This window comes from Lissotriton vulgaris, chromosome 8 (assembly GCF_964263255.1).
Source record: "Lissotriton vulgaris chromosome 8, aLisVul1.2, whole genome shotgun sequence".
In the NCBI taxonomy this organism is placed as follows: domain Eukaryota; kingdom Metazoa; phylum Chordata; class Amphibia; order Caudata; family Salamandridae; genus Lissotriton; species Lissotriton vulgaris.
The window spans coordinates 793,203,068-793,217,595 of record NC_141696.1 but is presented as its reverse complement, the minus strand read 5'-3'; the positions used below and the strand labels follow the sequence as shown (position 1 = coordinate 793,217,595).

General features: G+C 42.8%; 1 protein-coding gene across 2 annotated transcripts in view; it reads left to right on the top strand.

The window, feature by feature from the left end:
• Positions 1 to 11,927, top strand: part of GPR45 (G protein-coupled receptor 45) — a 179,779-nt gene extending 167,852 nt beyond the window's left edge. For both annotated transcript variants that reach the window (XM_086934676.1, XM_086934677.1), the window contains exon 4: positions 8,307 to 11,927. In XM_086934676.1, coding sequence (XP_086790802.1) covers positions 8,507 to 9,622 — 1,116 coding nt within the window. In that variant the 5' untranslated portion in view covers positions 8,307 to 8,506 and the 3' untranslated portion in view covers positions 9,623 to 11,927. The remainder of the gene's footprint in view (positions 1 to 8,306) is intronic.
• The last annotated feature ends 2,601 nt before the right edge of the window (positions 11,928 to 14,528 follow it).

Here is a 14,528-nt window from a genome sequence, read left to right as displayed (position 1 = left end):
GCCCTTCCTTCAGAATTACAGTCCATAAGGCATTTTCCTCTTTCTACCTCAGTAAACAACAAGGAGAAATAAAGATATTTCTCCTTGGATCACCTCTATTAGGAAGGTGTGCGATTTTGACGCATTGTGAGGTTCACCAGTCTTGGTTAATCTGGGAATGTGTCAAAAAACATAGGTGGATGCGTGGAAACACCCATGCTCCACCCATGTAACGCCTTCCCGGCACAGAGTAACGCAAGGCAGCAACGTGCGCTACTTGCATTACTACATATTTACCAAGCCACGCAAGGCGGCTTTGCGTGGCTTGGTAAATCTGATTTAAGGATTACATTGCCTGCCTTGCGTCACCTTTCATGACGCAAGAGCAATGGAATCCTTTGATAAATCTAAGTCCTGGATTATTTTCCAACAGATCCTCTACTGCTCTCAAAGCTGCCCAACTCCAGGCATACCTTAGGTGATGCCTTGACCACTCATAAGAAATACAGACAAGCCCTTGTCGACAGGGACCTGCTTTTGGCTTGGATAGGCTTCAGATTCGTCAGCCCATCCAACCATAAAAGGCACACAAGATTTTTATGAGCACGTGCATGATATGTTGCTGCAGAAAAATAATACTTAAGTGTGGTATTCTAGACCCTTGCCTAGTGAATGGTTATGTTAAGGAAAATCTGCACACACACTACCGAAGTCAGAAAAGGTTTGTTAACAAAAGAAAATTAATTATCATAATATCTATGAGCCACAGATTCGGCCAAAATGGTGGGGGGGGGGGGGGCAAGCAAAGAATAGAACGAGTGAGCTCCCCACATAAAGGCAAAGCACATATATAATATATCTCACACTGGCTTCCAAAAGGGAACAAACAATTTCGTAAACAAACGGAAGTATCCAGGTGTCCGGGCCGGAGATCACGAGAAAGGAGTAGGAGCCTGGAGGGCCTTTACCTTCTAATAAAAATGTCAACTTTTTGGCTGAGCAAGTTAATCAGCACTTTCTTGTCTTGGAAGCTAGGATACGAAAAAGAAGTCTGAAATGTCAAAGCAATGTGCACTACCTTTAAGCATGGTTAGCATGGGCAAAATAACATAGCTGCCGAATGTACTGTTATGCTAAGGCAAAAAGTTAAAGTTGACATTTCATAGCTTTCTTTTCAGCTGTTCATAAAGTTTACGGAATCTTATGAGGCCCTTTGCGCGTCAGAACGTCACTCTTTGTAACGTTCCGTGGTGCAGGAGCCTGCTCCATATTTACTAGGCAGCACTAAGCCACTTTTTTTGGCCTAACCCCTTCCGTGCAAGGGGAATTCCCACGCTGTGCGGGCGTTTCCATTAGTGGGCGGAGATTCTGATGGCCGGGGGCCGTCCTGCGCACACACACCAGGACGCATGACGGCTCCCGCACGTCATGAGCATGGAAAAGGTTAATGCTGCTCCGTAAATATTGTCCCCTGTAACGCAGTTTTCTGCGTTAAAGGGAGGTGCAATGGGTGTTGCTGGGGGCGTTCCCAGCAACATCCAAGGCATTTTGACCCTGCCCCAGATTTACGAGAAATCGTAAATCTGAGGCAGCTCCAAAAACTTACGCCTCCCTAGGGGATGCATAAGGGAGGCACAACTAGGAGAAATATCTTTATTTATCCTCGTTTTTCCTTTTTCTATGTGTGCTGCATTCTGCAGCACACTGGAAAAAGGCAAAAGCCCCCTGTGTTGAGGGGATGATTGTTTTTGTGCAGGAAGTGGAACGCAGGCACCCTTGCACCATGGTGCAGAGGTGTCTGTGTTGGCACACAGCAGCCCATTGTGTGCCGGCGCAGGAGAAAAGGACAGCAATGTGCCGTATTTCATAGATACAGTGCATTCCTGCCCTTTTCTTTTACTGTAGGGCAGCGCAGCAGGGAGGCCTGCGTTGCTGCCCTATGGTAAAACCTCATAAATGAGGCCCAATATTTAGAGAATGGTGCTGTAAAATGCAGTGTTAGGCCATATTTAAAAAATAATGTTTAGATAACCAATCCCAAATTCAATAATTCTTCCATATGGCCAGGAGGGCTTCTAACCAAATGGACTGGTGATTTTTAGTTAACTTCTTCTGTGCTCATGATGGCCGCCGGCCGTCATGAGCCACAGTGGGTGTGTGTGCACAACGGCCACGGGCCGTCCGAGCCACGCCTGCGAATGGAATGTCCCAGCACTGCGGCGGAATTCGCGCCGCAGTGAAGAGGTTAAAGCTCTCCATAAATTGGGATTTGAGACAATATTTTTGCTTATGGTACTTCCATGGTATCATTTCCCGACTTCAAAGATCTCCTTGACTGGTTAATTATCACAATCCTTTCCCTAATGTAGAGGCACACATAAGACGTGCATCTTGTCACCGCTTTTGTTTGCTTTGATCATTGTACTCTGCTGTGTGCGTTAAAGCAGATGATATAGTGGGCACCCAACTGACTTGAGACGCACATAAAGTTACGCCATTTTCAGATCAGCAGATCCGAGCACATCCATCCCAGCTCTTCAAACTAAGCTATCACCCTTTGAGGGAATTACAGGTTTAGAAATAGATCTCTCAACATTTATTTTTGAAATTTATAAAGCGCAAACAAATGCCCTTGGGCGTCTCGGTGCTACAGATCAGATTCTATGCAGGATGTTACAGCTTAGATTTACTGGTTAAACAGCCAGGTCTTTATTATCTTACGAAATTGAAGCAGTGATGAGGCAGTACGGATGTTTAAAGGTAATGTGTTCCAAAGCTTTGCTGCTGTCACCACAAAACGTCTATCTCCCCAAGAGACTGTCCTAGTACGGGGGACCAATAGCTGAAGTGCAGTCTTAGATCTAAGATTTCTCGAAGGACAATGAAAAAACAGTTGTTCAATTAGAAACTGAGGACCCTGTTTATGAATAGCCTTATAGGTCAGGCATAAGGTTTTGAATTTTATGCGATTCTTGATCGCTAGCCAGTGGTAGTTCCGAATAACATGTGAGATTGGCTGTAATTTTGGGGTCCCTGAAAGCAGCCGAGCAGCTGCATTTTGGACCGTCTGCATATTGTTAATAACCCTACATTGTGAATTTGCAAATAGTCCATTACAGTAATCCAGTGATGATATTACTAACGTACTAACCAGGGTCTTTCCTGCGCTTTCTGGTAAGAATGGAATGAGTTTCTTGATCATTCTAAGTTTAAAGAAGGCTGCGGATACCACTTGGTTAGCATGGGGAACAAAATTTAGATTATCATCAAATGTTTTTCCCAAATTTCTCACCTTTGAAACCGGTTGAGGTATTGACCCAGTTGAAGCAGGCCACCAAGAACTGGACCAAACAGGTGACAGTTTCCCGAAGATAACCACCTCCGTCTTCTCGGTGTTAAGCTTGAGGCAATTGCTGGCCATCCAATCCTTGACGGCCAGCATGCCTCTTTGGAAAGACTCTGCTACAGTGTCTCCATCTCTATTTATAGCCAACACCAGCTGAGTATCATCAGCATAGGAGGTAAGGCTCATCTCATAAGATTTTATCACTCTAGCTAGGTCCGACACATAGATGTTAAAAAGTGTTGGACTTAGGGATGAGCCTTGAGGAACTCTGCAGGGAAGGGTTAGATTGGCCGATCGATATGGTCCTAGACTAACTGTCTGCGTTCTCTCTGACAGGAAAGAAGACAGTTGGGGCCTTATTTATGAAGGCCTTGCGCCACCGGTGCGTCACTTTTTCCCATTTTAAAAATGACGCACCGGCGGCGCAAGGTCTTCATAAATAAGGCCCCAGATCTTTAGCTCTTTGTTGGATGCCTAGTGCCGAGACACGGTTGATCAGGATATTATGATCGACCGTGTCAAAGGCTGCTGACAAATCCAACAATATGAGCACTGCAGTGCCTCCTTGGTCTCTAATTATCCTTATGTCTTCTGAAGCCTTGATGAGAGCAGTTTCGGTTCCATGCAGCTTGTGGAACCCAAACTGCGTATCGTCCAGCAGACGATGTTCCTCAATAAATTCTGACAGCTGCATGTTCATTGCTTTTTCTGCAACCTTCGCCAGAAAAGGCAGGTTAGCTATGGGTCTATAATTTTTCAAATCATCTGCATCAAGGTTAGGTCTCTTAAGGAGTGGTTTAAGAAGTGTATTTTTTAGTCTAGTTGGAAAAATCCCTGTCTCAAACATGGCATTACATATCTGGGTTATCACCAGTGCAATCAAATTGATGACTGGGGAGAGAATTTTAGGTGGACATGGGTCAAGGGCAGACCCGGCCTTTACAGATTTTAAAATTTCCATGGTGCGCTGTTCTGTAATGTCTTTAAATTGTAAAAAATTAAAATCAGAGGGGGTAGTACTAGGTAGATCGGGATGAATAGAGACTTTGGAGGAAAACTCTGCATAAATGTTATCTACCTTTCCATAGAAATATAGCGCTAAGGCGTCAGTGAATGCTTGAGATGGCAGAGGGACAGGATCAGGTGCTCTACCCGATAGCTGTTTCACTACTTGATACAATTCTCTGTATGAATTTTTTGATGTTTCTATCTTGGATGTGTAGAATTTTCTTTTTTCTTCCAAAATCATTTTTTATACTTCGTAAGTTCTTTCTTATAGCACATCTTTTGTTCCAAAGAGTAGGATCTTCGCCAATGTCTGTCTAAATTCCTACACCTCTGTCTTTGTTCTCGAAAAGAATCCGTAAACCACGGAGCAGAGGGGGACAATCTATTTTTAGAGATTGTTTTTTCTGGTGCGAGTTGATTAGTGGCATTACTTATCCAATTCCGAAATTGCTCAGTAGCTATATTCGGATCAGATGCAATGACCGGCCAAGTGTTTGTTAATAGTGTGGAAAAAAGTAAATTGTCTATATCTTTCCAATTTCTAAAGGTGTCATGGCCGAGTGCTACCACATTCTTAGTCGGGGGGCCTTCAGTGATTAACCTACAGATAATAGCGTAGTGATCGGACCAAAGAAGAGGGAGGATATCTTGGATGAAAATCCCTTTAACGTTGGAAAAAATACCATCCAAGACATGTCCGGCTTCATGCGTTGGTGATTTGACTAACTGAGATAGTCCAAAGGCTTCTAAGTCAGTCAATAGAGTAAAGGTGCCATTATTCTCAATTTTCTCCAAGTGAAAATTAAAATCACCAAGAACAATAAGCCAGGAATTCACTACGTGCTCCTGGAGGTCTATATAGAAGAACTCCTTTAAGATTTTGTGAGGGGGTTAGTGAGATGGAAAAGCGAAGTGCCTCACAATGAGAGGAAAGGATTTGATCTATTCTAACTGGAAACAAGTTGTGGGAAATAATCACCAACCCTCCGCCTTTTTTATTAAGTCTGTCCTGCCTTTGAATTCCCTATCCTTCAGGAATTGTGACCACAAGATCAGGGTCTGATGCCTTATCCATCCAAGTTTCTGTCATAAACAGTATGTCAATGTTTCTGTCATTGATTATATCGGCTATCTCCTGTGTGTGGTTGCCCAATGAGCGGACATTAATAAGAGCTAGTTTTAGGCTAGAACAATTCTTATCAGTGATCTCATTTGTTTTTGCGACAGGCTGATAGTGGGGCAAAGTTACCATACAGTGAGGGCAGTTGATTACCTGTTTGGTCAATAGGTCCTCAGGTACCTTCAAAATGCAGTTGTTACCAGGGCCATGGCACAGCCGCATTAATTCCGATCTAGTATAAACAGTATGAGCCTGTATGGCCGGTGTGCCAGAGGTTTTGGCCCTGGGCCCGGTCCCGGCGCAGACGGGCGCAGACGGGCGCAGACGGGCGCAGACGGGCGCAGAGGGGCTTGCCTTTCGCGCGCCCGCTGCACCCTCCCGCTGCGCGGTCGGGAGTTATGGGTCATAATATAGGACATTGTAAATTTGTTACTACCTCTTGGTGAAGTCAATACTCTTTCACCACAGATTGCTTTTAGGCGGGCGTCGTGCTCTATCAGAATCAGATACCTTAAAAAACATATCTCTCCAGATCCTGCAGACATTTATAAAGCTAACTATCCGTGATTACTGCACTTTCTATGCAGTGACTATTGCTGCTGAGCTTTCATCTTTCTTTCATGGGGAGATCGAACAAACAAAGTTTAAAACTACGTATTCCAGGCCCTACCTGGCCTGGTCTGTAGAGAGGTCTTTGTAAAATTTAACAAAATGACCTTGAAATGTATTTGGCAGGCAAGTGGAGTCAGATTTCTCCATGTAACAGAGGACTGTGGATATGGGCGTTTTTCACAAATTGGTAATTTAAAGACACTGATAAGTTGTGGTCAGTAGCATTAGTATAGAAGCCTCAAGAATAAAGGCTTCCTGGTGCATATGTAAGCATTCCAACGGATATCATACAGATGGTATGGGACTCCGATATAATACGTTTGCAGTTATCATTCCCTTTGCCAGTGGCAACTTGTCAGTAAAGGTATCGGGGTCTGTTCCCCCCGCCATCACTTCAAAGGAGGATGAGTGTTTAGGCTGAGCAAAAGTCAGCCTGGAGGACAATCATCATGTGTGGGTCAGGCAGCCATGCACTTTACATGCACTAATAAGACAAGCGTTGCCAGCCGGAAGATGTCAGTGCCCAGAGGGCAGTGACATCATCAGCCCAGCAAAGGCCTGTGGGAATACCTGATAGACTCAGGGACATATGTAGCACACATAGAAGTTGCAACTCAACATTTCTTTTGATTGTTTATGTGCCAGATGGGACACCTTCCTGCACATTAACATTCAATGGCCTTCTGCTGTTTCTAGGTGTGTGGCACAACACAGCACACATAAAAACAGCAAAAACTAGGAGAAATTAAACATTTCTTCTTGTTGCGTCAGGGTAAGACTAGGTTTTGCCTGGTCTTAATTTTGACGCTACCCCATATTTACATCGCCCTTGTAAATATGGGGCAGCGTCAAAATCAATGGATGTTGCAGTGGAACGCCCAGCACAACACCCATTACCCACCTCTTTCACACTAAGTATATCGTGAAAGGGTGCTTGATTTACAAGGAAAACCCCCTATCGCCACCACAGCGGCTTAAATAAGTGGCGTTGTGTTGGATAGTGACCTGCAAATATGCCCCTCAGTTGTGTGTCGTTTAGGCCCTGAAGTGCCCAGAACTGATTATCAATCAGTGGCACCTCACACCACCCTTTTCCAACTTGTCACAGAGTGTGGTGGAATCAACAAGTCTCACTTACCCGACCCCCCTCTGCGAAGATTTATGAATGGTCCCCCTTTCATTGGCTGACCCTTTACAAAGTTAGCAAATGAAAGAAGGCAACAAGATCTTGTTTCTTCCTACTCTTCCGAAGCCTCAAACTCCTTCCTGGGCAATCGTTTTTCTCCCCTCAGCCACCTGCTGGTCCTGCCTTCACTGTTACTGCCTGCCAGGTAAGTACTTTATTTAATGGTTGGGTATGTGTGAGCAAGTATGAAGGTATGTGTATTTGTGCGCTTGTGCTTGTGAATGGGTTTGTGCAAGTGTGTATGTGTACGTGCTTGTGAATGGGTAGATGTAAATTTGTATGTGCTTGGGATTGAATGGTTGGGTGTGCGCATGAGCATATATATATATATATATATATATATACTTGTGAATGGATGTGTGTAAGTAGGTGCAAGTGTGTGCTTGTGAGTGAATAGATGGTGGTGAGTATGTGTGCTCTCAGACTCCTGGAGGACGTCTGCTTGCACCAGGTATCCTAGGCCTGTTCATTATTTTTTCAGCCGTTACGCTCAAATCTTGAGGAACTGTGTTTGCGACAAGCACATCCCTGTCTCAAAATACAAAACTGCCAGTATGGGACCAGGAAGCGTGCAATCAAAGGACCAATGGTCTTACATTTCTCCATTGATCCAGAATGCACTTTTTGCACCTTCATATAAAATTAATGATTTGTGTGTTTGGTAAGCACTTGCACACCTGCCACAAAAAGTGGCTTAACCCCACTTTGTAAATATGAAGAAGGGCATGTCACCACCAGAAAGTCACTAAAAGCGATGTTCTAGTTGCGATATCCCCTTATAAATCTGCCCCTTTGTTTCTTGCTTAAAGCTCGTTGGCCAGCACTATGAAGAACGCCTCTGGCTAGCACACCCTGAATGTGTTCAAAACCCCAAACCATTAAAAAAATAACAGAAACACAGACATAATTTTTCTGTTGCGGTTCAGTTTTTAATTGATGCTTCTGCTGTATGTTCTAAATGTTTTCCTAGCTACGTTTGATTGTTTATCTCTGAAATAATATTAGTGGTGTCCTTAGATTGCCTGTATATCTTATGCATTTTATTCTTTTTACAGGTGGATCCACGTTTGAGAGGATGCTCCAGATGTGACACTGCTCTCGGATTGGACACAGTGCAAGGATCACAATTTGTGCCCTTGTAGGACCTCCTTTACATGGCCCTTCTCAAGATGCAGAGGATTTTTCCAGGGAACAACATTAACGTTAATCACCAGAAATTAACATTTGCTGCTTTGCCTTCGGTGGTGTTGCAGTGATGGCCTGCAACAACACTCCCATGGACAGCTATGTTATTTCTGCTCGGAATGGCACAGATATTGGTTCACACATCATAACTATGCCAGCCCCACTTAGGATATTATTGGCAATGACAATGGTCCTTATGATTGGTATTGGTTTCCTGGGCAATGCCATTGTTTGCCTCATTGTTTATCAGAAGCCGGCCATGCGTTCGGCCATTAATCTTCTCCTGGCAACTCTTGCCTTCTCTGATATCATGTTGTCCCTGTTCTGCATGCCATTTACCGCAGTCACCCTAATTACAGTGAACTGGCACTTTGGGGCTCACTTCTGTCGCATATCAGCCATGCTGTACTGGTTCTTTGTCCTAGAAGGAGTCGCCATTTTGTTGATCATTAGCGTTGATCGTTTCTTAATAATTGTTCAACGTCAAGACAAACTGAACCCTCACCGTGCCAAGATCCTGATTGCAATATCCTGGTCCCTCTCCTTCTGCATTTCGTTTCCCTCAGTGGTTGGTTGGTCGTTTGTGGAAGTGCCTGCTCGCGCACCTCAGTGCGTCCTTGGGTACACCGATTTTCCAGCCGACAGAGCCTACGCTGTGATGTTGCTGGTGGCCATCTTCTTCATCCCCTTCTGTGTCATGCTCTACTCTTACCTCTGCATTCTCAACACCGTGCGGAGGAATGCCGTCAGAATTCACAACCATGCCGAGAGCCTTTGCTTGAGCCAGGTGAGCAAACTCGGTCTCATTGGGCTACAGAGGCCACACCAGATGAACGTAGACATGAGCTTCAAAACCAGGGCCTTCACCACCATCTTGATCCTGTTTATCGGCTTTTCCTTCTGTTGGCTGCCGCACACCGTCTTCAGCCTGCTCTCGGTGTTCAGCAGGACGTTCTACTACAGCCCTTCCTTCTACATTATCAGCACGTGCATTCTGTGGCTCAGTTACCTCAAGTCTGTGTTCAACCCAGTCATCTACTGCTGGAGAATCAAGAAATTCCGAGAAGCCTGCATGGAATTCATGCCCAAAACTTTCAAGATCCTACCCAAAGTGCCTGGTCGAACAAGGAGGAGAATCCGGCCTAGTACCATCTACGTATGCAGTGAACACCAATCTGCTGTTTAGGCAATAAGGGCAGACTGTTCTGTGCAAGGATGTAAATGTAAGGAAAAACTCTTCAAATTAAGAGAACCTATGTGCTCTTTATAGTTTGGTTCAAGTGGAGCTTTGCAAGGAACAATAAAGAACGAGAACATGACTCCATGAGCGCTCATGCATCAACAAATTGTTTGGGTCCCATAAATGTACTTAATGTGTAGTCATATTACATAAAGTTAACATTGCATCAATTGAAATTCCAGTTAAGAATTCTACTATACTGAAAGGTAGATCATGTGGGCTGTAAAGGTACTGGCATCAGATTATATGTTTTTGGAGTTTCTACATATACTTTAGTGCTTTTGGAACTATATTTTGACAACTCGAGAAGTGCCCAATAAAAATGTAACATGCTACCGCTCGGTATACTCCCTGCAACAAAGATTCAAATTGGCTGCAAGCAGGCACCTCATTTTGTATCCATCATGGGAAAACAATGTTGGTAAAACAATAGCATTCTTACTTTCTAATACGAAGTATTAAGCCCAATGCCACATTTCCAAATTAGGGATCACTTAAATATAATTTAAAAAGTGCTTTTCCCAATTTCAATATTTCAGTAGTTTATATGGAGAAAAAGTCTGCATATCTAGAAGATAATCTGGTGGAGTTCTGAAAGATTCAAAACTATGTAAATGTATTAAATAAAACTGAGAAAAAGTAATTAAAATTATCAAAACTTTCTATACCAGGCCTCAAATAATGTGCAAACTCACAGTCATTTGCTTGCTTCTCACACGCCTTCAATTTTCAATTACTTCAGACAGCTACTAATGTGACCAGATAGAACTTCTCTTAGTTGTTTTTGTGAGGAAGTCATACAATTCTTTAAGTCAATTCACCTTTTTGGCTGTGTCATTAGATCCCGACCAAACATTATGGGAGTATGTTACTTTCAGTGAAAAAAAAATAGAAATCAATAAATAGGTGACATTTTAGACAGAATAGTCTCCTGATCTAAGCTTTTGAAACGGAAAAGTGAGCAGCCAATGAGATTTAAAAGAAATTCAAACTTGGCATTTGAAATAAGGGCAGGACTCATGGAGACATCAAAAGGGTACAGTCAATTTAAGACAACTTCCAGGGCTCTTGATCTGGAATCAGTACTTTAAACACAAAACACTCTATGGAACTTTGACTGATTGGCTCATAGTTTGGAAGTTTTAGGACAGTTCTTTGCTTCCACACATCCAAAAGAGGATAATTTGCCTGATGGAGAATTTATATAATGAGCAGAATATTGATTAGATACTAATCACAGAGACACTTGGAGGGAATGAATTATTTTAACTAGTCCCTTGCCCAAATTAATAGCTGTGGGAAAATTCTGTATTTTCTGCTCTACCAAAATTCCACAATCCATATTATGAACTTTTTCAAACACAAAAAATATCTCAAACCCTTTTCTCGGGAAATGTACGCTGTCAACTCAAAATCTTTAGACAGTGTGAAAATGTCAGGAAATGTGGCAAGAAAAGGATAAACTTTACTTACAGTTCTCACAAAACGTTTTTGAAAATATAGCATTTTAGCAGATTGCAAATACAAATTCTGTTCAGCTCTTGCACTGCCCAACCATGAGCAAATCAAAAGACCCATCTCAACAATTAGATGAGACTCATCCATCTGAGAGCAGTAAGAGTATTGACCATGTAACCTGGAGAAAAGCACAGCACAGCAGGTGAGAAAAATTCCCTTGGGCTATATCACAAAAAATGATAAACAGTTTTTGATTGGTATTTAAGGGAATTAACGTTTTGGTAATATCTGTTGCAATATCTGATGGTAAACGTAATTGAAACTTTAGATCTTTGGACATATCTTTTGTTGCACGGAGAGTCATTTGTGCAGAGGGATAATCTAAATTGATGGGCCTCCTCAAGGTATGTTGGCTGTTTCACAGATTTATAAAGTCTTTGGGCTGGGGAGTGGAACCCACGAGGGACCCACCCCCCTCCACGCACCCTAGGAAAAGCAGATGTCTACATTACATTACAAATTCTGTGTGGGCATCCACAGGTTGGAGATGATATGGGCCCAGGGGTACTGTCCCTTAGTCTGTCCTCTTCTGTTTCAGTAATTTATCTATTGAGCACCAGGCTCTGGTCTGGAGGACGCCCACAAAACGTTATTTCATGTTCTTTATATATTAGCCTAAAGAAAGACCCGAACAGTGTGAGCAATATAATGTCATACCACTATGCTGTTTTGTGTGTGACATAACGCACAGCACATTGAGCTGTAAGCATCAACATAAACCTTTCACAGGTCACCAAACTCTGGGGCATATTACCAAGCAATAGCGATAATTATCGCTATTGCTTGGTTAGAGACAAAAATGTATCGCCGACCTGCGACGATTTTTATCGCCGATAAACCTTGGTATTACCAAGGTTTATCGCAAATGCGATAAAAATCGGCCGCAATGCATGAATATCGCCTAAAAGTCAGCGATATTCATGCATTACCGAGCGAATGCTCTTAGCCATGTTATCCACCTCCCATTGGATAACATGGCTAAGAACTGCTCAGGGGCAGGTGTTAGCTTTTGGAGATAATCGCGCTTAGCACGAATATCTCCAAAAGTTGGTAATAGGAGATAGCGATGTTAGCGACTGTTTCCAGTCGCTAACATCTTGGCACGCCCACTTTGCATGTCATTAGTGATAAATTTCACTGACATGCAAAGCGGGGCCCAAGATGGTCGCTATCTCCTACTAGCTGTCGCTAACTGGTGTTAGCGACAGCTAGGTAATAGGGTGATCATTTTATCTCTGCTTTCTTGGCTTTTAAAGCCAAAAAAAGCGGAGATAAACCCCCTTGATAATTGCCCCTTTGTTCGATATAGATAGGGAAATTAAAGATGTTCAAATTAAAGAGGTTCAACGTGTATCTGACGTAATACTCCCAATATGTAGCAATACAAATAAGCACAAAGGTAGTAAAAGAAATTACGTTTTGAAGAGAAGTTGTGAATTCCTAAGAGGGGAAAAATTTCCGACTTAGTGAAGAGCTCGCACCTGAAGAAGGTACCCTGTGGTGTCTAAAGCTAATGTACTCCATTTTCTATTTATCTTCGGTTGTCTTTTCAGGGGTGCCACATACCACGCAGGTCGCTCAACAGACCTAATCAGTCCCACTGGTTTTGTTGGTCTAATAAAAGGTATAACTACCTACAAGTTACTGAATTATTTCTTTGATTGAGATAGTGTCTACCAACATCTGACAAGCAGCCAGAGACAATAGCCATACGTTTGTGATACTTGTTAATATTAGTGAACTTGTAGCAAGGTTTCAAATGTGATCAGTCGTAAAAAAAGTGAAGGCGCACGGAACTGGGAGTGTGCAATAAACAACTCTAAAAAAGAAGAGATTGTAAAACCATAATGTGAAAATCACTTGGCAAAAATGAATTATGAATATTTATAATTATAACTTGTTTACTCCATTATCAAATGCTTTATCGACAAGTGGAAGTAGTATTTAATAATCTGTGTGAGGATTGTGCACCCGACATTCCATTTCCATTTGCTAATTAGGGACGTACATTACATACACTAACTGAATGGTGAATGGGAATGCAATTTGCGATGCAAATTAAGGGGTTAGATTTACCACTTAATTGTGCAGTGCAGCAGCCGCAAATGCTGTGCTCTGTGAAAAGGAGAGAGGACCATATTTACAGAAATGCGGCACTCTCCTCCCTTTCCCTTGTGCCATCACTGAAATTAGCTGCCGTGCTCCACGGAGACACCTTTGCGCCATAGTGCAAGGGTGTCTCTGTTAGTCAAGCATAGATTTTGAACTGGAAGGGTATCCTTTCATTACAAAATTCTATGCATAGACTTTATTTCCTCTTTGTATGTGTACTGTACAGTTGGAAAAGGAAGGAGAAATGAAAGTGTTTCTCCTCTCTTCCGCCTTCTTCAAAAGGGTGCATTTTTCTGACGCTAAATCCGGTCTTCTTTAATTAGTAAATAGGGTTTAGCGTCAGAAACATTGGGTGGTTGCATGGGAACGACAATGCTCCACCCTCCATGCTGCTTTGCGTTACTTTTACGTCATTTCCTGCGCTAAACAAGTTTAGCACTGGAAAGCAAATAGAAAAAAAAAGATTTTGCTCCGATTTGCGTCACTTTTTGTGATACAAACACGGCGGTAAATCTTAGTAAATCACCCTCCCTAGGTATTAATAGTTTGCATTGTTAGGTCCCATCACATTTTTTTTTTAAACAATTTTTATTGTCAATAAAAGTGAACATTGGACATTTTCAAGGTTTACATTGTACTTATCAATCGTGCACAGTTAATAAAAGGACACATAGTGGACACATCACATGACCTCAAGGAAGCAGCGTTACTACATTCAGGGTATCTGTACATCACAGGCCCTCCCCTCCGGGATTATCACATCCTCCCTCCCTATCATTCTGAATCAGTATCACTTTCCATCTGAGGTGGTTCACAAATATATCCTCTATATTCATTCCAGGCTCCCCAGATTTTCCCCCATTTTCGCGGACATTTCCGATTTAAATACACAGGCTTTTCGGCAACCATTGCAGAGTCCATATCCATGCTCCAGTCTCTGAGCGCCGAGGACACGGGGGACCCCCAGGCCTTAGCCACATTTCGTTTAGCATACATAATACCTAGTGTTGCCCAATCCTGCATCGAGTTGCTAAAATCATTAGGCTCCCAAATGTTGAGCAGACAACGACGCGGCTCTGGGAGCAGCGAAACATTAACCACTTGAGATATTGTTCGCATAATCTTGGACCAGTAATCAGCAATCAATGGGCAATCCCAGATAGTATGGTAGAACGTCCCCGCCTCCCCGCAGCCTCTCAAGCAGTACTGGTGTGTGGTTCTT